At 42.0% G+C, this 23,230-nt stretch overlaps 1 protein-coding gene across 1 annotated transcript; it reads left to right on the top strand.

Annotated features, from left to right (window-relative positions):
• The first annotated feature begins 864 nt into the window (after positions 1 to 864).
• On the top strand, positions 865 to 22,994 carry cacng3b (calcium channel, voltage-dependent, gamma subunit 3b). Its single transcript, XM_067476484.1, has 5 exons — positions 865 to 2,598; positions 2,729 to 3,604; positions 17,425 to 17,508; positions 19,819 to 19,959; positions 22,421 to 22,994. Exons 2-5 carry the CDS (start codon positions 3,388 to 3,390, stop codon positions 22,930 to 22,932), a joined length of 954 nt encoding a protein of 317 aa, XP_067332585.1. The 5' UTR covers positions 865 to 2,598; positions 2,729 to 3,387; the 3' UTR covers positions 22,933 to 22,994.
• Positions 22,995 to 23,230: the final 236 nt, after the last annotated feature.

Here is a 23,230-nt window from a genome sequence, read left to right as displayed (position 1 = left end):
AGGCTGTAGACACTAAAGCTCGCAATTTAAGTGGAATATTTGAACATGAATCACACGATGTTAGGTGTTAATTTCCTGTGCTCTACAAAACCACAGAGTAGCACTTCCATCAATGAGAAATGTGTTACCGCTGAATATTATCCAGGCAGTAATTACGTTTTCTTCAAAAAGGAATTGGCAGCAATTAACACTTCTTCCTCCGTCTCCCTCTATCATCTTCACTCCGTGTCACACTTCCAGTGATGTACTATGAGGTGGACCCAAAGTGAGAGACAAGACCAGAGCATTTGAGGTGGTAAATGGCGGTTTATTGATAAGAATGGTACAGGTGGGAAGAGGAGGGAGAGGAGCACAGGAGTGGAGAGCTGACCGGATTCCGGTGTGACCACCAGTGCCACGCCAGGTAAGCTTAAATACACACACACAGAAACAGGGGAAAGGGAGGAGACATGGAGGTGGAGAAGAGGGTGCTGTGACGCTGATTCTTCATCTGTTCTGTTTCCTATACCACAGTCATCATCTCCTCCTGTGTTGTCACTCCTCCTCCTTCCTTCCTCCCTCCCTGCTGTCTCTCGCCAGAGGTGAACTGCTGTACTTCTCTTCCTAAAGTCATTTCTATGTTAATGAGTCTCCTTGTGAGATAACGCAGGCAGCAAGGGTCTCGGATACCCCTGCCTGTGCCAGTGTGTGTCTGACAAACACACACACACACAAACTGGCACAGCAAGTGAGAGGGGTGATTGAACCTGTCAATTCTCTGTCTGGCGATCTGTCCATGTATTTATCTGTAGCCCCGCCCCACCCCACCACCACACCCCCTCACTCCGCTTTTCTCTCACTCGTTTTTACTTGAATTTCCTTACAACAAACACCAGGTCATTTTTTAACCAACCAGTTAGTTAGTTAATTGTGCCATGTAAACACTGAACCAAAATGAAGAGAAAAAGAAACAAAGTTTCCTACATCTGTGCATGTGTGTGTTCAAGCTCATGTGTGTATTTTCATTCGCATATATGCACGTGGGATTCTTTAAACCCTCCATGCTCACTAGTTGATGAATGAATAGGTGCTCCGAGAAAAAAGTAAAAACTAGAAACTAAACTCTTTTTAAATAGGAAACACAGCAAAATAAAATAACTAAGAGCAGGCATGTGTGCATTATATATCCCTGCAGTTCTGTCACCCTGTCATTTGTCTTGATAGCCAGTGAGAAACAAAGACACACACAAACACACACACACACTGCTCAAAAACGCACACGTGTCCATATTTGCGCACACATTAAAGGCTCGTGTGAACACTGCCTACAGTTACACAAGCACACGCTCGTGCACACAGCGTGTGAAGTGAACTGTTTGGAATCGTCGCTGGAGTGGAATCATTAAAAACGGTCCGTGGCTCTTTAAGTGGCGTATCTGCTTCTCTGCCGGCGCGATTCTTCATGCGTCGCTGGCCGGTTGCGCTCTCTCCCTCTCTTTCTCTCTCTGTCCCTCTAACTAACTAATCAGTGCGGTGCAGGGGGTGGGGGGCGATGGGGGTGGTTGGGGAAAGAGGGAAAAAAAAACCTCCTCGGCGCGTTCCGTAGTTGAGCGCCACATTCAGCACCATGGACAGCTCTCCGAGCGCAACAGCGGCAAGCAGCGCGCAGCCTAATCCCTGAGACCTGACCATAAGAACGGTTCTATTTTGTGGGGATAGGCCATAATTACAGTGACTCTGACCACCTGCTATCAGATGTTGGACAACAGTTGTGATGTGTGCAACAATACTTCTCAAGACAACCTAAACAAAAAAAATCCTTATTTTATTGAAGGTGACAACTCAAAGTCTACTCTCCTGTCTGGACTGGAGCTCCTCATGCTTTATACCGACGGCGCTGCGGCGGTAGGCGGGAGATCCAGCGGGGATGGCGCATGATTAGCTCCTGAGGGGCCACGAATCCAATCCGAGCCGAGCGCCGCGGCCTCAGGCGGAGTTTGAGGAGACGCGCGGTTAGTTTTAGATTGTGTTGGTTGGACCGAGAGGAGGAGGAGGAAGACGAAGAGGAGGAGGACGACGAGGAGGAGACGGAGGAGGAGGAAGCAGGCAAGCATAAGCAAGCGTCTAATCGGCCGGTTTGTCCCGCCTGTGGTTGAACTTCGGCATCGAGAGAGAGAGAGTGAGAGAAATAGAGAGAGAGAGAGAGAGAGAGAGAGAGAGAGAGCGAACACGACTGTTTTGGGGGAGGCAATCGATAAATCCCGTCTGGATCTCCTTTTTGGAGCCCGTTCAGCCTAAAGACCCATGCAGCCTGGTTCTGTAATGCAGATAATCTGTGGCGAAACTCCTTTTTACTAGCGGCTGGGTGTATGAACGAGTTTCTGTAGCCTGCACTCTGGACACCGACGATCAAGGGGGGAAAAAAACATGCCAGTGAGTCAACAGCTGGAGTGGAAACACACGACGGATCTCGGCTAACATCCACTCTCTTTCCATCGCTGAAGCGTGGGCTTTATTCATTCATCCATTCACTCCTTGATTCAGCGGGGAACTGAGCAACACAGCATAAATCGGCTCTGCAGCGCCTCATATTTTGGCGTTGCTGTAAAGAATCCAGGGGTGAGTTAGGGGCGTGAATCCCAAATAATGATGCTTTAGAGACACAGTTCAAACGCTCTCTCTTGGCGTGTGCTGTATGGATACACCGGTCAATAAAACAAACTAACCCCCATTTACTGTTGTTTTAAAGATGGAGACCCTGTGCGCAGACCTCAGTTGTTGAACACATCAGGAACGGAGCTGTTTTGGATAAACAGCAGCAGAAGTTGAGAAGAGAGAAGGGAAGGGAGAAAGGAGGGAGTAAAGAAAACAAGAGAAGGAGGTGGAGGAAGAGCTCTCGAGTGACTGCTGGATAACCGGCTCTGCCTAAGTCCGTGACAAATAAACGGAGAGAGGGAAGGAGAGGCGGGATGAGGTGTCGCCGCTCCTCTGCGCCCCGCCTGACTGACTGACTGACTGACTGACTGACTGAGGGCTGTGTCGGGCGGCCGGGGACAACCGGTGGTCGTTAAACCAACGGTGTGTTCACGCGCGTGCGTGTGTATGAGGGTGGTGGTGGAGAAAACCGGCTTTTCATGCGCGCCGCCCTTCCACCTTCCCGCCCTATGCCACGAACCTTTTGTCAACTGAACGGAAAAGGTGCCAATTACTTGAGTTTTTGCTCCATACTTTAAAAAAAAAAACTCCACCTTTTTCCTTTTTTTTTTTTTTTTTTTTTTTTTTTTTTTTTTTTTGGTTTGTTTGAATGCCTGTTTTCATCACTCTGACTCCTTAAATCTCGCGGGATAGAGACAAAACCAAAATCTAAAAGAGAGGAGAAAGATCAAGACGCACATAGGAGCCGCCTATATGAAGATGCTGATGTGTGACCGCGGCGTCCAGATGCTCGTGACAACGGTGGGCGCGTTCGCCGCCTTCAGCCTCATGACCATTGCCGTCGGCACCGACTACTGGCTGTACTCGCGCGGGGTCTGCCGCGTGAAGAGCAGCGGCGACAACGACACGAGCCGCAAGAACGAGGAGGTGATGACGCACTCCGGCCTCTGGCGAACCTGCTGTCTGGAAGGTACGTGATCAGTCTCCGTGTGTGTGTCTGCGGGTGTCTGTGCGCGCCCAAGATTCTTTTCCCAGTGTGTATCCATGTTGGTCTTTCACTGCCCCTGCCACTCCACACGCACACGCACACACACACACACACACACACACACACACACACACACACACACACACACACACACACACACACACACACACACACACACACACACACAAACACACACCATCACACACGCCTTTCCCTCCATGTCTCCCGCTGTCTATCTAAGACCAGAGGAGCTTGGTCTGCCCTGTGAATGTGTGTGTGTGTGTGTGTGTGTGTGTGTGTGTTTGCTTGTGACAGCATCCCATAATCCCTGTTACTCTGCCCTTTAGGAGCTGAGAGCCTTCCGTCCTCTGCCATGGAACAGAATAGAGTAGAACAGCGTCGTGTTTATGTGTGGTTGTCGTCTCTCTGCTTCGGCTGATGGTGCGACTAACCCACTAACAGACACTGAGCCACTAGCTGACACTGCTAACAGGTTTACCTGGATCTGCACACTGTTGCTTGGATTGTTTGCACGTAGCCTTCTTAAGAAGTTGGTGTTTTGAAGCCATGTTGTTGTCCTGTTCTTAGCAGCAAGAAATGCATTAGTGGCCTGGGTGGTGCTGGGAACAGGGGAGCAGCCACCCCAGCTGAGGGAGACCGGTAGATATTTGCAACCACTCTCAACTCTTCAGTTGGTCTCAGTTGGTTTTGGGTGTGTTGTGGAAAATGTTGACTTGAGAGGAGGTTGGACCTTTTCATTGGCCTTTTCTTGAATGTTTTTCAATCTACAGTAGTTACAGGAATTACAGCTTCATCCAATCTCTCATAAAAAGCACAAACAAAGGTTTGATTTTGCCGTCTCTAGCTCCCTAGGCTTCGATGATGGAACCTCTCTGATTGCCACCTAACTCGCTGTGCTCGCAGGCTTGTGTTGTGGCAATCGGGTGAACTTCAAAGACCTAAGCTAGACTGGCTCCAAAAACTTGTGAAACCATTAAGACTGAAAGCCAAGAGAGCAACAAATGTGTTTTTGGGGCATCTCAGAATGTTGAAGTTTGGGGTTGCAACACACTAGAGATGTGTGTTGGAATCATTGATCTGGAGTCTGGACTTTGACCTTGCATGTTGTCCTTTGTCTCTTCCCGACTCGGTGCCTTTTCTTTGGAAATTCATACAAAGCAAAGAAGCCATAACACTGCTCTGCGTGATGTTATGTCTCCAGATGTAATGGAAACCTATAAAAAAAAGGGGGTCTTGTAGCTAGCAGCTTTTTAATTGACTTGGCTAACATCTCGCAAAAGCTAAGCTGTGGGTCACGTGTCTTGGTCGAATGTCATGAATTGACGTATTTTGTCATTTACAATCAGTTATCTGATTTGGATTCTTTCCCTCCATAGAAGGAAGGTGTATTCATAATGGGCTTCAGTGTTTCAGTTATCATTAATGTGTGTGTTTGCAGCCAGACATAACCATCTCATTCTGGGGGGCATAGGAGGCTATTACAGGGCCAGATGGTGCAGGTATAAAGCTTTATTGAACACACACACACACACACACACACACACACACACACACACACACACACACACACACACACACACTTAATAAATGAATAAATGGAGGGAAGAGATTGCCAACTTAACACAGTGTCAGCACATTGTCAGTGTGAGCACACACATGCTCTCATGCATCAAACACAAAAACATGCAAAGGCTGTACACTGTGCTGCGTGTGCTTATACTTACATAGATTATGCTCACAACTAAAGAGCAAAGGTTCACTTACAGTATCTCTGTTCTCATCTTATCACCACTTCACTTATTCCTGGATCCCTAGTGGTCACAGTTGCATAATTCATAAACGCCTCGCAAACTGACAGGAAATGGATGATGCCGCATGGTGAACTTGTGGCTTGTACTTATCCCGGCATCAGAAAGTTAGCTAATGAGTGGTAGAATGGGACGCATCACATATGAATCATTCACAGTATGTTATCCTTATCTTTAATATTATTATTTTTTTAAATTATTATTTCAGTGCTCCATATGTTTGTCCGTGTGGCGCTTAACTACTTCAGCCTACTTTAGCTCGAAACACCATTCAAACTTCAAAATCTTCAGGTTATTAAAGGCATGTGTGCAAAAGGCTTTTTAATTTCTTTTATTTGGATTTCAGCAATTTTTTTCTCATTCAAATGAACGGAGACACTGCTCTTCAGCTACTTTCAGCACGTCACAAGACTTTCAGCTATCAGCTTTGTATTACGCTTATTAGTATCTTTTACGGTTCTTGAATAATCCCGGTTTTAGTTTGAGGTTCTTTTTGGTGAATTTTCAACTTCTCCATTAGTGTGTATTGCAGAATGCTGGCAGAATGAGTGGGTGACATCACACGCTCTCTAACTTCTAGCTTCCACTTTTATCAACTTTTATCTTTTTTTCTTTTCTCCAGTCCACTTTCATACTTTCTTAACAAATGATACGTTAAAATTTAGGTTCTTCAGGAAATAGTAGTGACAGGACTTACGGTTCTTTCATTATTTGGCCAGAAGCAGAGAGAGTGAAAATCGCCACCCAACCATCATTTTATTGAGTATCTTCAAATAAAGTATATGATCGTGTTTGGTGGAACCTTCTGCCACTCACAGGTTTTTAATTTAGTTAATATGACTAATACTTTTTCACATTTTACACAATTTGTGTGGCAAAGTCTGAGCAGGTTATAATCTGTCTCCAGCAAATGTGAGTGACTCGGCAGGTTCAACGCTTTCATTGTCATAACAAACGCAGCAGAATCAGGTCATGTGATCAACCTCAGTGCGCACACACACACACACACACACACACACACACACACACACACAGAGGAAACACACTTTCAAATTAAAAGCCCTTTGATACTATTTAAAATGTTTTGGCATTTAAATGGTAATGAGTTTGTGGCAGAAATAGGTCCAGGTTTGCTGACTGGACAATTGTTAGAATCTCCTCAAAGTTCTCCACACTGAGATGTAAATGGTTCTGCATACTTTGACCTACTGAAATCTCCACTTTAACATGATGTTTTGAAATGGTCATAGTAATTTTCTAATTCTACTTTTCTTCAACTTTGCACTCAGCTATTATATTTCTACAGTTTCCAGGACTTTTATCCTACTATTTCATGTTACATCTACTTGAGGCAAAAACAGTTAACCTTCAATTCTGCTTATTTTTTACATTGTTACAGTAAACGTTTCAGTTATTTTAGCAAAAGCAACACTTTCAGTTATTTTTAAATGATTTAGCTTTAATTCAGTTTTCACCAAAAGTCAACATTTCAGCTCTTTCAGCAAAAATAGTTCAGCTTTCTTTCAGCTTTGCTTGGAAAATCCTTTCAGTGCTGAAACATTCACAGTGCATTTTCTTTTTGGAAATGGTTCGTTTGAAACCTTTAATCTCATGTATTAGCATGGTAGCATTGCTCGTGTTTGCTTTAAAAAATGATAGCACATGGTAGCCAGATCTAATATTAGTAAAAACACAGTTATATGCACAAAAACATTCACAAGAACAACAAGCATGTGAAGTGGCTGCAGATGACATTGTAAAGTTGAATTTACTTGCAAATGTACAACTTGTTTATGAAGTGGAAGTATTAATGATTGGTTAACAATTAGACGATAGCGTCAGCGACTACCATAAGCCATCGAAGGGCTATTCCAGCTGTTTAGTAGGCTATCATAGATGGTCAATTCAAGTCAGTCAAAAGAGGTAAAAATCTTTAGTTCTTTTTGTGAATGTGGAATGGACGTAAACGTAGGTAGTAACAACAGACAGATGCAATAAAATGCCAGTGAATAAACTTGTTGCTGATAAAGAAACAGGTCAGGAATCTAGTTTTATAGTTTTACCTGTAAACAGGATTAAGGAGACAACAGAGCCAGTCACATAATCTAAGACATCACATGACCAGTTAAAGGAAGCCCATGCGGATTGGTAGACATTAGTTCCTAGAGCTTGGGAGTATGGAAGTCACATTATCATATCTCATGGTAAACCAGCTCCCTGCCATGAAAGCAGCTCTGCATTCTGTGTACAAGCTAAATCGTTCACAAATCACAAATGTCGATATTATTAAGGGTTACTGGGGAATTATGTGTGTTTCGCATTTCCAGTATGTTTTGGTATATACTTTTAGTCCTCACTTCTGTGAGAAACACTTTACTTTTGTGCATTAACAACTTTTTCGACATCGATCAAACATCAAGTTCAGCTATGTGATTCTGTGCTGCCAAACTGCTGCACCCATTTGAGCCTGTGGCCGCAACTTGCTGTAACACCAAACAGGGGATGCAGCAACCCATGGAAAGGACAGTGGGAAAAAAAAAAAACTTACCTGGAGGCATCTAAGGGAGCTGAAGGTTGCACTTAGTGCTATTGTAAGCTGAAAGTCATAAAGTCAAACTTGCTTTTCCTTAATCAGTTTCAGCTCTATGATTATCAGTTTGCTTCATTATCATACTGGCAGAAAAAAAAACAGAAATAAATAAATAAATGTAGAATACATGTGCAAATTAATAAATGTGTAAATAAAATAATGTAGAAATTAAATTCAATTAATTTTTCGCTCCCTTAAATTTTTTAAAATGTCTTTCATTATTCACAGGCATTTACTTTTGTTATTTATGTTTTACTTTATTTCCCTGTGTCCCTTTTGGTCCCAGATAGATCTGCAGCCACCATTACTACTGTAATTGGCGGGTAAAATACCATCATGATGAAACCAATTGTTTGATATTTCAGCAGCCTAGTTTAATCTCAGTATAGTCAGTACAGTCGTGCATGTGCCTTCACATGTTTGGAGAAACACGAGTGTAAATTTGTGTCAGTCTGATTAAACTGCATATTGGCTATTTGTCCCTTTTCTAAAAAGGTCTAATTAACAGCGATCTCGAAAAAACACAGACACACAATCATCCACACATGTAGACACAAACTATTTTCTAATACACGTAAACACACGCCTACACAGAGGGAGCATCTATCAGGAGACATTTGCCTCACAAAGGTCAACGTGGCCCGGGGTCAGCTGCAACCAGGACAACGGCAAAGCATTTTGGGACACAGCAAATGGGAATTAAGTCTAGTGTGTGCATGACTGTCTGCCTGTGTGTTTCTGTATGTTTTATAACATGTGTCATGTGGTCTGCTCTCCCCCACAAGACCATGTTTGCTGCTACTGTCTCTTACATATAAACATGGGCCCTCCCTCTTTTTTTGCTATTGAAATCATGTAAAACCATGCTGTTGTGATAATTCCCAGCATATTTTGAAAAGCACACAGTGAATATGAAATTAGAATAACATACAAACTATGACAAATAATGCATGAATACAGTACAGCAATTACAAGGACTAAAAAAATGTGTCAAACACTGTAGTTTATTGATGCCTGACTAACTGCTGTTTGTAAGACTACAGCGCTCCAAACTCATTTTTATTATTTACCTTTACCCCACATATTACTTTTTGAACCTTTTTTTCTACTTACATTTTTATTTCACTTGATTTAGCTATGTCTTTTTTTCTATGCATCTCTTTTCTTCCTCTATTGACATTAAATAAAATTCGAGACAACTATTACTTTGTACATACATTAATTTGTGTACTGAATGATATCAAAATATCATTAGAAGATTATTTCAGCATCAACTCTTTTTATACTATATACAACCAGAGTTGTGTTGATCAACTACATAGTGACAGAACACAATAAACATTATTATGTTAAAAACAGACAACTATGACTTGTAACCACGCTGTATTTATTTTTGTAAAACCCAAGTATCTGCATCAGTGGAGTTGTTCTACTGAAAGGAGAATAGTTGTGTATACATGCTAAACAGAAAATATTCTGCAAAAAAAGTGCCTCAAAACAAGGTTAAAAAGGAGGCTAACACAAACAACAGTGTGCCCAGATGTCCCCACAACTGTGACGAGCTGGCCATGAGATGCCAGCTGTTTGTCCTTGATCTAGCTCTCTCCCACATACTGCATTTACATGCAGAGCGGGTTACGGGCAAATCTCAGAAACATTGAATTGCAGGGGATTGGCACAAAAACCATAAACAAATGAAGTATAAATAATGAATTGGGTTAATGTGGACATAATGAGTTTTCTCAATTATTCCTCGTGGGGATAAACAGAGAGACAATAAGAAAGGCCATTGGCTACTGCCTTTAAAAATAAGCTGTATGCAAGTTTTCAGGTCTGACGCTTTGTGTGTTATTGCTTGCTGTTAAAAACGTACTCATCAAATTCGGATTTTGACCTAATGGTGGCAACTCACTCATTCCACTCAAATCCACAATCCTCAGCCTTTTGACTCCCGTGTTACAGAATGTTGAGCTGGCACTTCCCTAAAACTTCCATCCATCCATTATCTTTAACTGCTTATTCTCTTCAGGCTCACGGAGAGCTGGAGTCTATGCCAGCTGTCACTGGGTAAGAGGTGGGACACACATGTTTGGGTGGGGAACACCCACGCAAGCATGGGGAGAACATGCATACTCCACACAGAAAGGCCACAGATGGCCGGGGCATTTGCAGTTTGCCACAACCTCATCGATTTTAACTATGGCTTCATGTCCTGTGTTCGTTAGGAGCGTTGGTTGCTCATTAATGTAAGATGCACTTCTGCACATGATCAGTGTGGCAGTGTCAAATCATCTCAGTGACAACACTAAAGAAGCATGTTGAAGCATTCACAAACTTATTTATCTTGTTCAAAATTACCACCATTTCTACGTAGTAACAGTGTCATTACTGTGGATTTCTCTGCTGTGATCTCAACATTAACCTGTATAAGGGGCGGCCATGGACGTATTAGGAGACACTAGTGCCAATGGTGTGTGGCCCAAAAGCAGAAACACTATCTATGGGGTCACAATTGCTTCTGCTTATGTGGTGCAAATTTGTATATTCTAGAGGAAAAAATTCTTTTTTCAGTCAAAGATAATTAGGCCCTAGTCTGTCAGTAGTGGTAACATACAGGCAAGAAGTGAACAGTGATGCAGCTGTTGTTTAGACATATGTTTTAAATAAGCAACAATATCCCCTGATAGGTTTTCCAGAGATATAGCAATATAACACTAGTTCTTGCTTTTCTTCTGAGACTAATTCAAATTCATGAACAGGCTTATGAACAAATGACCGTTGCTGTAGTTCACAGGTGAGTTCTCCCATATCCAAAAGCATGTGCATGTGACCGGCCTGGCTGAAAGCTGCCGCATACACACACTGTAAAAACACATGGGCCCAGAACATAAAGGATTTTGTCAACTAGAAAACCATGGAGGAGGGAGTGAACATGGGTGAGCAAATTGGACTGCTTGTTTCCTCAGACCGCCTCTGACAGCTCATTGTGGGTGACTCTGCCTCTTCCTCTCTCACTTTGTTTGATTACCTCTTTCCAGGCGAAAGAAGCGAGAAGACGGCAGACAGGGGAAGAGAAGAAGAGAGACAGAGAGAGAGAGAGAGAGAGAGAGAGAGAGCGAGGAAGAGGCTAGTTTCCACGGTGATGGCTGATGAAAGAGAATGAGACAGGTTCTGCTTGGTTGCACACCTCTCCTCTTTCTCAATCTTTTCTTATCCCCCATTTTCCCCAGTCGGTCGTTCCTCAAATGCACCCATGTTCTCGTTCTCTCTTATTCTCCAAAACACCTCATTTCCAAAACATCCATTTATCCCATTCCAGTCTACCCTTCATCTTCTCCTATCTCTCCTTGCTGCTGTGCACGCTCCTTTTCAGGGTTCGTCAACACAACACGGCCAAAAGAAAGTGGACACAAACATTACATCCCTGTTGCTTGTTAAACAGTACATTTCAGAACCATACCCATTAATATGTTGCCATGACAACCTAATGAACTTCTTCAAAGTGCCTCTATGTGCCTGACTACAGTTCAAGGAGGTATTGTCATATTGAAACATATGCCAGCAGAGCATAATATTTCCCTTTTCCAGTCTCTCAAGCTAGTTACTTAACAATTATATAATGTTTTTAAATAGAGGAATCAATAAAAGACTTTAAATATGTTCATTCACAGCATATTGCACACTAGTCAAATGCAACTTCTCTTGATCTTAATCCTCCTGTCACTTTTTCCTTCTCAGATGATCATTTAGACAGCCCTCTTTACCTTTGTCTGTTACTTATCATCTCCATAGCCCCCCTTGTCCCCTCTGCCTCCACCTTTGTCCCTCTCTGTCAGCAGATCGTTTTTATCTCACACACACTCGAACACCTCCATATTTAATTAATGCTTATCTCCCTATTCAACGACCTCCTCCCTCACTCTGTCCTTCATTCATTCCCTCCCCCCACCTCCACCTCCCTCCTTCACCGTCTCCTTCCTTCTGTAGCCACCTGGGCAATCGGTTTGGCTCGGTCTTCGTTTATTTGCTTCCACGTGATCGTTTAGATCGCTGCTGGGGTAAAACACTCCCCCAAGATTCACCTGAAGCTGAGGCCATGCACGGCTCATCCATCACCTTTCTCTCACCAGTCGTCTCTACCTCTCTCCCTTGCTTCTCCCCATGCATGTGTCTCTTTTGATTCATACCCGTAGCCCCCCCTTCACTCACTCACACACACACACTTCTCCTCCCTCCTAATTTCCTAGATTTTTTAGTCTCATTTATCACAGGGGAAACTTAAAACCTCACCACACACAAGCTTATGAGAAACTGTACATACTCTGTTTGTGGTAACTTTACATTTTTTTTTGTAAGTTTTGTGTCTTTAAGTCTTTTTGCATCTTGTCAGTATACATGTTTGTTTTTTCTGGTCAGTCTTTGTCTTTTAACTTAGCTGGTATTAGAAAGTTGTCTGTCACCCAGATATTAATTTTTGCAGATCTTGGCATTTACACCTGGTATTAAAAGGCATTCTAAGGTATAAACAGGACCTTCTATAAAATCATATGAGAATGTTATTTTGGAGGGAACACTTTATTTTTTGCACCTTCCCCTTTTTGTCCCAGTCTTTTCTTTCCCAGTGAAAACAAGTTTATTGAACTTTGTTTTTAACAGTCTGAGATATATTCATGCACTCACCTGTTAATTAGAAGTTTTGACTTTTCCTTGTGAAGACAATGAGGACATTTATGAAGTGAAGTGATTCTGGAGCATTATAATAAAGTTGTAAAACCATGTTCTAGAAGTGGTAGCTTTTTAGTAAGCAGAATGCATCTCATCTCAAGAGAAATAATGCTGGATTTCTCTTGTTTGTAGCTGAGGGGCCAAAAAATGGTTTTTGCTGAAATAGGGTGATATTCCTCCTCTTTCCCCTTATGGTTGAATAAAAATAAACTACAAAAAGCATTTATAAATAGAAAATGCACTGTGAATTTTTCAGTTCGGAAAGGATTTTCCAAGCAAAGCTGAAAAAAAAAAATGTTTTTGCTGAAAGAGTTGAAATGTTTGCTTTTCCTGGAAGATGCATTGAAGCTGAACTTAGCTTTTGCTAAAATAGCTAAAATGTTTACTTCATTATTACAACATTATGAAAAAAAGTTGAAACTGTTTTGCCTCGAGATATAACATGAAATAGTAGCATAACAATCCTGGAAACAAAGTTTGCAAAGTTTAAGTCAAACACCTCAACAAAAGTTTAATGTATAAACTATATAAACTATCCTCATAAACTGATCATTTCGACAGGTACGCAGAACCATTTAACTCAATGTAAAGAAAGTTGAAAAAAGTTGAAAAAAGAGATTCTAACAATTGTCTAATCAGACCTATTACTGCAGACAGACTAAAAGCACACATCCTTTTTATCATAGCAACATGGTGATGCTAATGTTGCAGGAGTTGAAAAGAATTCCTGTGAGTCCTAAAGAAATATTTTTGTAGGTTTTTTAATGTGATTTTGGTTAAAAGCTAACTTAAGGTTAAAAGTTTTATTATCCGCCATATCTTATTCTGCCTATTCTTAAACAAGGTGGTTGCTAACAAGTGGCTAACTGAGACTAACTTACAAAGGATATCTGGAAAATCAACATGGTGCTGGAGATGGAGACCCCCGTACGCACTTATCTATGTCTTTACAGCCCTGTTAACTCCCCATTACTAACTTCATCAGGTCACTACAAGAAGAAGAGGTAAGTGCGCTAAATCAAATTACAGCGCAGAAGTTTAGCAGAAGCTAGCGGCTCGTCGATCAACCTGTGTTTGGCAAAATAAATAATGTGGCTACATTTTGCCAATGTATGTAGCGATACTTTAGATATAATTAATAATCGAATTAGCAATTCTTAGTTAATGAAAGAACAGGAGAAAAAAAAACCTATTTTGACCATATCTGGGTCAAAGCACAAAGAAATTTTTTACCTTTTTTTAACAAATATTTTTTACGTCAAAAAGGCAATTGACGTAATTGTCGTGACACAAATTTAACATCCAAACTAAAAAGAGCTTGGTAGTGTTACCTCTGCACCCCCATTTTTTCAAAGGCCACAGATCAAAGCCATAACTCAGAGTTTCATAGCCACAATAGAATGTTCACTCAGAAGGCCTTTAGATAAATGTTAACGGTGAGGCTCTGAGCTTTCGACTAGAGGAAAGAGACACAACGGAACACTACACAATGAAGCTCACGTGTCAGCATCAACACCCGTTTAATGAAAACGAGGAAACATTGTTTAATTTGCAGGACCCCGCGACAACCATGCTTGGAGAAGCAAAAATCCTCGAGCTCAGATCTCGTAAAAACAGACTAATGGCCGAGAATATACATCTCTCAGCACGTGTTGGTTCTCTGGTGAGAGAAGTGGATGTTTTGCAAAAGGACAATAAGGAATCTACTAACCTGAGGAAAGTTTTACAAGATTTTCAGTGCCAAATTAGTGACTCAGAGGAGAAAGCTATGGAGATGATCTTAAATGATGATGATCATCAAGGCCAGCTGGAGATGAAGCTGAATGAGGAAAAGCCAGCTCATTTGAGATTTGAATGCTGGGCTCTGGCTGAAAATAGAAAAACTGACACACCTAAGCAACACAAAGAGGAGAGCTCCCCAGAAACCCCTGTTGCTGACTCTAAGCCTACTCATTTTTCGGGTCGGTTTTCAAAACTACTGTTAAAATTTGTAGGTTCGTTTGTTGCCGTTGTCACTTTGTGTGCAACTGTCCTGGGTGAAGCATTGCTCTACAACCGCAATACTTAAAATGACAGCTGCACACATCTACTATGGTACTGATGCACAGTCCAGAAAGACAATGCGAGGCAAGAAGGTTTAAACCTGGAACCTATTTGGACCTTTCTTGCTGTGCAGTGTCATTCTGCATTAACTGTTGCATCACTGTCCAGCCCAATTAGGAATTCATATTTTCATGGTTTGTCTTCAGAGCTCTGGTTTCCTCCCACGGTAAAACAAAAACACATTAGGCTAATTGCTAACTCGATGGGCAATTCCTGTTCCAATTTTATAGTTTCAGTGTGTGTGTGTGTGTATGAGTGTGTGTTTAGATTATTTTTAGCTGACCGTCAGTTTTCTAGAAAATAATTGTGCGTCAATCATCAGGCACACTAACCAAGTATTAAGTATTAATGATCTGTGTGCGTATGCATGTCTGCATGCCAGGCTGTTTAATGCCCCATAGATCAAGTATGTTTGATTGAAAAAAATAAAAAATAAATCAAGTATGTTCGATACAAGTGCAACCGTTTAAGAAGCAGGAATTATAATGAATGTACTGGGTGGTAGATAGAGAGCAGAGCTCTGACTAATGATGCTTTACTCCTTGATGCCTCCTACAGGAACATCTAATGATTCTACTGCAACTTTTATCATCCGGCTGTACCAGGCCACATCACAGCATATTGTGTTTGAGTAGTCAGATGTGCTCTTTAGATTCTATGGTCATGATAACTGCATACCAAAGGAAAAAAAATCTAAAGCTTTTGCAGTCTTTTAGAATCCTTTTGCACTGGGGATTGGCCATAAAATTATAGCCCTGCTTACTGGATTCTTAGACCATGCTTTGTAAGGACGGTCAGACTAGACTGGCCTTTTTTCTACCTGCATCCCCTTTCTTGTTTTGTCTTGTGCTAATTAAAAACCACTGTATGTACTGAACGTAGATTTTTTTTTAAGAATACTATTTAAAAAATAAAAATATGCTCCAGAATTTATCCGAATTTGGAAATATGCTTTTAATGTCTCCTGTGAAGTCAGAGTCACCTGCCAGTACTGGCAGCAGTGGAGAGATATTCATTCAGAATTTTTGTGATTTTTGCTTGATAATGTTTTGCAGCAGCCTTATTCACTGGAATTATAATGATTAAAATATGAACGGGTGTGTAGAGTGGAGCATATGGTGGAAGAGCATTGGGGAAGACAGAGTTGAGTGAACTGATCTCATGCTCCTGTTAGTTTAAGTTGCATGCTGTTATTTGTCGCGATTGTATTTGTATTTCATTCCAATACCACCACTTTACAAGACAGAGAATGAAAAGGAAGTGAATGGGCAGTGTCTATTTTTACAGTCTTTTACTGCAAGAAACGTTGATTCATATAAAAATTTGACACGCCATTATTTTATTAAAACTAGACATCACAGACTAAAAACAAACATCTTTTTTTTCGTCTCTCAGTCTCAGGTTAGTTACTATCCCTGAGCACATGAGCTGGATGAATCAATTTCGGAGTGATTTTCTGAGTGTGTGTACTGGAAGAAACCTCTTCATATGCAAATAAGCAATTAGGTTGAGTCGTTCATTTGTTCAGCGCCAGCCTCTATGCTCCCGTTTCTCTCTAATTCTCCCGTGTCGTTTTACCACCAAGCCTCTTTCAACCAGCACGTCCTCTTTTCATCCTCCTTCATCTCCCTTTCTCTTGTCTTCCCCTTCATCCCTCCTCATCCTCTACTCTCTCCCTCATCTCCCCTGTGGTGTTGACCATGTGTGAATGGCTCTGAATGATGGCTGGGAATGAAGCGACATGGAGTGTACACACACACACACACATGCATGCATGCATGCATGCGTGCACTGTACAGTACAGTAGCGCCAACACATAAGGGATGCTGAGAGATGTGTGTGTGTGTGTGTGTGTGTATGTTTGATGAGGACCTGTACAAAGGAGGATGAGTCACTCTCTGCCTGACTGACACACAGCACACTCGCAGGAGACTGCATCCGAGTCAATATAACACAAATACGCATACTTGCCCACAGCACACACACACGAACTGTCACACACTGTTATTAACAGTCTAGAGAAAGCTTTTACTTATGTGCATGATTGATAGTGTTCGTGCATCAGTTTCATGTGCTTGGTTGATGTGTGTATACATTTGAAGTCTGTATTTAACAGTAATGCGTGATTTTTTATTCAGTGTGGTTGTGTGTGTGTGTGTGTTTGTGTGTGTGTGTGTGTGTGTGTATGTGTGTGCTGGGTGTGATAAGGCTTTTCATTAGTGTTTTCCGCTCATGGCCTGAAGGCTAGAGCTCTGTCCTGCATCAAGCCATCTTTCTTTCTCTCTCTCTCTCTCTCTCTGTTTCTTTGTGTGTGCGCTGGATCTCTGCTGCATGTAATGTCTGCATACAGGATGTGTAGTCAACTCCCCAAATGATGATTTAATTGCAAAAACCTAACTGACTTTAGATGCACCTCTAATCCAGTTTTAACCCAGACTGGACAGTACTGGACTGACCAGAGGTTTTCAAGTTTGTGTATATAACTAAAACAAATGTATTTTTTCCTGTGGAGCAATAAAGATTTAAACCCACCTGCTGTGTGCTTCTCTCTACAGGAACATTTAGAGGCGTTTGTAAGAAGATTGATCACTTTCCAGATGATGCTGACTATGAAGCAGATGCTGCTGAATACCTCCTCCGTAAGTTTGATATGAACATGGTCCATGACACACATGGTAATATTCAAATGTGGTTTCAGCTTTTTATTTCATTTTCAAAGTCTAATGAGAGGGACAATAGGGTCCAAAACTATAAAACGGAAGGACATGCAACAGTTCTGTAGTCCAAGCTTGTTTTGTTTACCCATTTTACTATGCAACATGAATGGATGGATTACTGAACGTAAAGACAGCTCAAGTTCCACAATTTACTTCACCAACATCTCTACCACAACTGGTCATTAAGTCGAGGATTGTTGAATTCGCTGCCTGGGCCCAGATGCCCAAGTGCTCGGAGTGTCTAAAGTTGATGGTCATGTTTCGTATTTAAAAGGGCTCAGTTAAAAGTTAAAAAAGGAGCAAGGAAAACACACAAAATTCAAACCAGAAAAAAAAAAAAAACAACAACAAAAAGAAAGTGCAGGGTCCCTTTGCTTAGATATGCCCAGGGGCCCTTTTTTTTTTTGAAAAAATTATTCATCCATGGAACCCGTGAACATTTACATGCAAGGCTTAATGAAAGACACAATCATGTTGCATTATGGGAAGTGTATCAAGTGTTGTAGAATTTGACCATGGAAACAACAAATCTAGACATTTTTAGCTACAATGTGACACTTTCTATAGTCTGACTTTCTGACTTCCCCCAACTTTATGGAGTACAATAGGAAATGCCTGGAGAACTCCCTGAATGATATCATGGTCCCTTCTCTAACGCCACCCACTGAGGTATACCCTAGAATTAGCTTTCTGAACTTGACTTGATTTGAGAAATCAGAGAATAGAAAAGAGCGGGAAGATGGGGGAGAAATCCTGCATTTCGAGCTGTATTGCAGATGCAGAAGCAAGCAGAAGGTGGGGTATAATGGAAAGGACAGGAGGTTTAAGCAAATGATGGGGCTTCATTACCAAAGGCCGATTAATAAACATTGCCACGATGAGAAAATGAAAAACAACAATGCACATTGTTCATTAAGTCAGAAGAGAAGATATAATTCATCCACAAAGACTGATAAAGGGCGGAAAACAGAGAGGAGGGGGCTTTCTTGGGTTTTTTTTTTCTCTCCCGCAGTAAACACAGAGTAAAGATGGAGCAAGACAACAACAACAAAAGAAATAAATAAACAAAACGGATACAGCTTGTGCTTCCTTTTTATTGCTCCATTGAGCACAGAGTAATATCCCCAGAGGCAGCCAATTAGATAACAGGCCTCAGCGCCGGCCAACCAATTGGGAGCGGGGACCTAGTGACCGGCATTGCATACAGCCCAGGGTTGTGGGCCACACAGGCAGGGTGTGTGTGCTTAGCTGCAAAATGCCACTCGTCAGTGCAACAGTCACTCATGCTGAATATGCCTTGAAAAAAAAAACGTATATACTTTTAAGCATACCTAAAAATATCACACTGCTCCGTTCTGCATGACAAGCTGTTTGCACAATCTTATTACAGTATGTCACTAAATCGTGCACACATATGGGGTGCTGACAAATATTTCACTCCTACTGCACCCTTGCTTTCATAGTCTGCATATGTGTCAGTGCAGCTCTCCATCTGCTGTAGTTTTTGTCCACCTTCTCCATTCACCTCGCTCTCGCTTTCGCTCTCTCTAACGGTCTCTCACAAGGCCTTTGAATGAATGCTTTAACATGTTCTGGATTCAGACTCAGTCAAGCATGTATCGGCACACTTGCGTGTGTGTGTGTGTGTGTGCGTGTGTGGTGCACGTGTGCATGCGAGCTCTGTCCTCCAGCACAGTGGATTTTAAATGAAACAGTGACTGACTTTTAGCTTCAAGAGCATTTGAAAATATTCACATCTATACTGAGAAACTGTGAACCGTTTAATAATTTTAGTGTTCTGGATTTACAGGTCAGTTGCTATTTGTTCTTTAAATTCGTGGGCTACAAAATGTAGTGTTTTTTTTTCTATTCTTTTTCCATATACTCTACCATTTAAAATATGAATCATCTAATGAAGACAAGTGAACATCAGATCCAAAAACAGTAGGTTCTTGACTGTGACTGAAATCTATGCAGTCACTTTGTGAATTTTCATTTTTAAAAAGGCCCCATCTGGAAATCTCATCTTCCAAACTACCTTTTAGTCAACTTACTATTGATTCACAGGATGCTCATTATGCTGTTCTCCAATAATTCTGCAGGCTATACACATAATAACTCAAGCTACTTAGAAATTGCATTTAGCATTTGAGGTCTGCTTCCAAATACGCGGAACAAAAATGAGTTCACGGCACGTTTTAATGCAGTGTGTGTATGTGTGTGTGTGCACAGGTGCTGTGCGTGCCTCCAGCATCTTCCCCATCATGAGTGTGGGTCTGTTGTTCCTGGGGGGGCTGTGCGTCGCTGCCAGTGAGTTTTACCGGACCCGACACAACGTCATCCTCAGTGCAGGAATCTTCTTTGTCTCTGCAGGTAAGCATGTGCGCATAGTTGTGTGTGTCCGTGTGAATTTATGTTTGCCATTCACTTTACACCAGGAGTATAGTGGCTGTCAATCATCATTGCATAGTTTTACCATACTGACTCAGCTAAAAAGATCAGTTTGTCCTTTGGAAGGAAAATTTGTATTTTGCACATACTTACAAAGCAATTTGCAAATTTTATTTTAATGTAATTTGTGTTTTATTTTAACAGGGCAATTGTACAATATTTAACATCCCTGTACTGTAAATGTGCCAACGTTAGCCACAAGCCACTTTTTTAAACTGTTGCCCCCCATTTCTTATTCCACCTTATAATTATTTTTTAAAAAATAATAACCCTAACTAAGATAAGAGAATAGTTAATTTAAAAAAACATGGAATTACCCCTTGTCATTGTGTTCCTCCATCAAACAGTCAAGTTTGCAGTTTACATGCGTCCAGACTTCTATCCTAATCAGTCCATCCTCATGTCCATGTGGTTCTAAAATATCCCATTTACAAGAGTAAAAAATAAGAGCAAATCGGTTTTGAATGATGGTTACATTACATTCAACGTTTTACAATATAGCATCCACCTTAGCTGCAGCTCCAGCCAAAGAACAGTCTGGCCTGATTGGGGGAGCATAAGTTACGCTGACCCTGAGAGGTCAAAAAACACATACAAATGGGCAAAACACAGGCAAATGTACAAAAACAGCTTCACCAATTCAACAACACAGGCGCAGCATTAAGAAACACAACCTAAATGAGAAAAGCACTACAAAAGGGCACAACACAACGGAAATGGCTCCGGGAGCAACTAAAAATAGATTTACAAATCTAAATGTCCGTCACTTTTTAGTGTCCCCTGGAAAACGGTTCCGGGGATAATAAAAAGCGGCGCACACTCAATTCTCAGTTTGGTTGTGTTGTGGCTTTTTGCAGTGCTTTTCTCAATGCTGCACGAGGCAGTTTTTGTCTATTGCATGCGTTTGTTTCAAATTGCAGTGCTTTGAGCTGTCAGGGCCCCCGTAACACATCCCACAAGCCACATTTCAAGGTTATTTAACACTTTCAGTGCAAATACAAGCACGACTGCATTTGACAAGGATCTGCGTCTGAGTGCTATATGTGCCTATGAGTTTGTGCACAGTGCTTGTGTCACTGTAGAGCCATTCTAAAGAGAGGACATGCAGCACTCAGATATTTGGTGAAGAAGCCTGTTAGGCCTGTGAAGCACACAGAAGAGCCTGTGTGAGGAGGCACAGTGAACACAGCAGCTGATTAATCAATCAGCAAGTGTATCGTGATGCTGCTGCCGCTGTCATGCACGGTGAGGGTGGTGCACATATTAACACACGTAATTCATCACATGGATGTTGACACTTAACAGTCTCAGAAACACACACACACACACACATACACACACATGCCCTTTTGCTCTAACTCGCTTTCACAAAGGGCTATAATTGCTGTTCAGTGGGATGTGTACAGTACCGTTGGGTTTTGGAGTAAATTTATGAAGCCAAATTAATAATTTCCCACAATAGTGTGGAGGCAATGATTCTGGTTAATTACAGCTGGCTAATTGTCCCCATTCTGTGAGTTCCACCGCACTGTATTCTGGACTAATGATATAGAATAAGAGAGCACAGCTGTGTGAATTGGCTCTCTCCAATAACAGTCCTATTAGTTTACTGTATTTTGTTTTCAAGTTTCTGTCATCTCTAACCTTTCCAATTTTTCCCGTCTTCTTTGTTTTTTCCGATTTCCTTTACCTTTTCAATTGTTAACCCACCATTCTACGCATCAAACGTGCTAATTAGCATAAGGCAGCATGCCAGTAGTAAACACTGTAATGGATGTGACATGTTAAACATCACCATGTGGGCACTGAATTTTTTGGAGACATTAGCATTTAGCTTCTGCCTCACAGAGTTACTGTGTTGACCAACTTATAATTATCATATAATTGAGGCCTTTAGTAAATGTTGTAGTCTCTTTATCAGAAGCAGTTGGGTCAGTTAATGCGTGCCCACCGTGTCATCAATGTCTTACAGACAACTAACCTTGGATCAACCTTAGATCTTGGAATAATGTTGCCGTTCCCTCTTCTAAACTCTCTTTTGAAAGTTATTTGCAGTCAGACCATCATCTAGTTTCCTTCAAGTTTTTTCATTTTTTGAAGCAAGAAATACTGACCTACAGCCTGATGCTGTGGGTCAGGTTGATGTGAGCTGAAGGACAGACCTTCAAGTTCTCACACTGCGGTCTGGATTTTAAATGTATAGTAGTTTCCCTCAAACCTCTCTGGAGGTTTTGTAGGATGTTTTTTGTTTGTGTTTTGCAGGATCTGGCAACACTGCAGAGCAGCAAGCATGGCAGCAGTGTTGTTTATTATCAGTAGATCATAATCATCTCATGTCTTTTCCCATCTCATGATATTTTCTCATTCTGTTCTTCCCTTTCAGGTCTCAGTAACATCATTGGCATCATTGTCTACATCTCAGCTAACTCGGGCGACCCAGGCCAGAGTGACAGCAAAAAGTCCTACTCCTACGGCTGGTCATTCTACTTTGGTGCCCTCTCCTTTATAATGGCAGAAATGGTGGGCGTGCTGGCTGTGCATATGTTCATCGAGAAGCACCGCAAGCTACGAGCCAAGTCCCGCACCGAGCTCATTAAGAAATCGGCTTTCAGCCGGATCCCTTCCTATCGCTACCGGTTCCGGGGCCGCTCCAGTGTGCGTTCATCTGAGGCCCCCAGCCGCGATGCCTCGCCTCTGGGGAAAGGTGGCTACACTGGGCCTGCTGCCTCCGAGATGCCCATGTACACGCTGAACCCACGTGAGCAAGGCAACACCGGCACCAAACCAGGCAGTGGCCTGGTTGGGCTCCTCAACTCAGAGAGGGAGTTCCTCCAGAGCAGCACGCTCTCCAAAGACTACAGCAAGGACCCCAACCGCAGGACCACACCTGTCTGAGAGGAGCTGGCTTCATAAATTTGCCCAATCCGAGTTTTAAAGAGGATCGTGACGAGAAATACGGGGGGAAGAGGGGTGGGGTGGGGAGGGGTGCGAGTAGCAGCAGGCGACACACAGGGTTATGGGTGGGAAAGGGTTTTGATAAACTTCGACTGTGAACTGTGAACTTTTAGCCTTTGAACTGTGAATCCTGAGTCCTGTGTGAGATTCAGTGGGTGTAGCAGGGTCAGGTTTGATGGAGAAGTTGCTCCCAACTCCAGCCGACCACAACTTTAGTTAGACCTATAACTGCATTCAT

The sequence above is a fragment of the Channa argus genome, chromosome 15, assembly GCF_033026475.1.
Source record: "Channa argus isolate prfri chromosome 15, Channa argus male v1.0, whole genome shotgun sequence".
Classification (NCBI taxonomy): domain Eukaryota; kingdom Metazoa; phylum Chordata; class Actinopteri; order Anabantiformes; family Channidae; genus Channa; species Channa argus.
The sequence above is the reverse complement of the archived record's forward strand: the minus strand, read 5'-3'. Positions and strand labels throughout refer to the sequence as shown.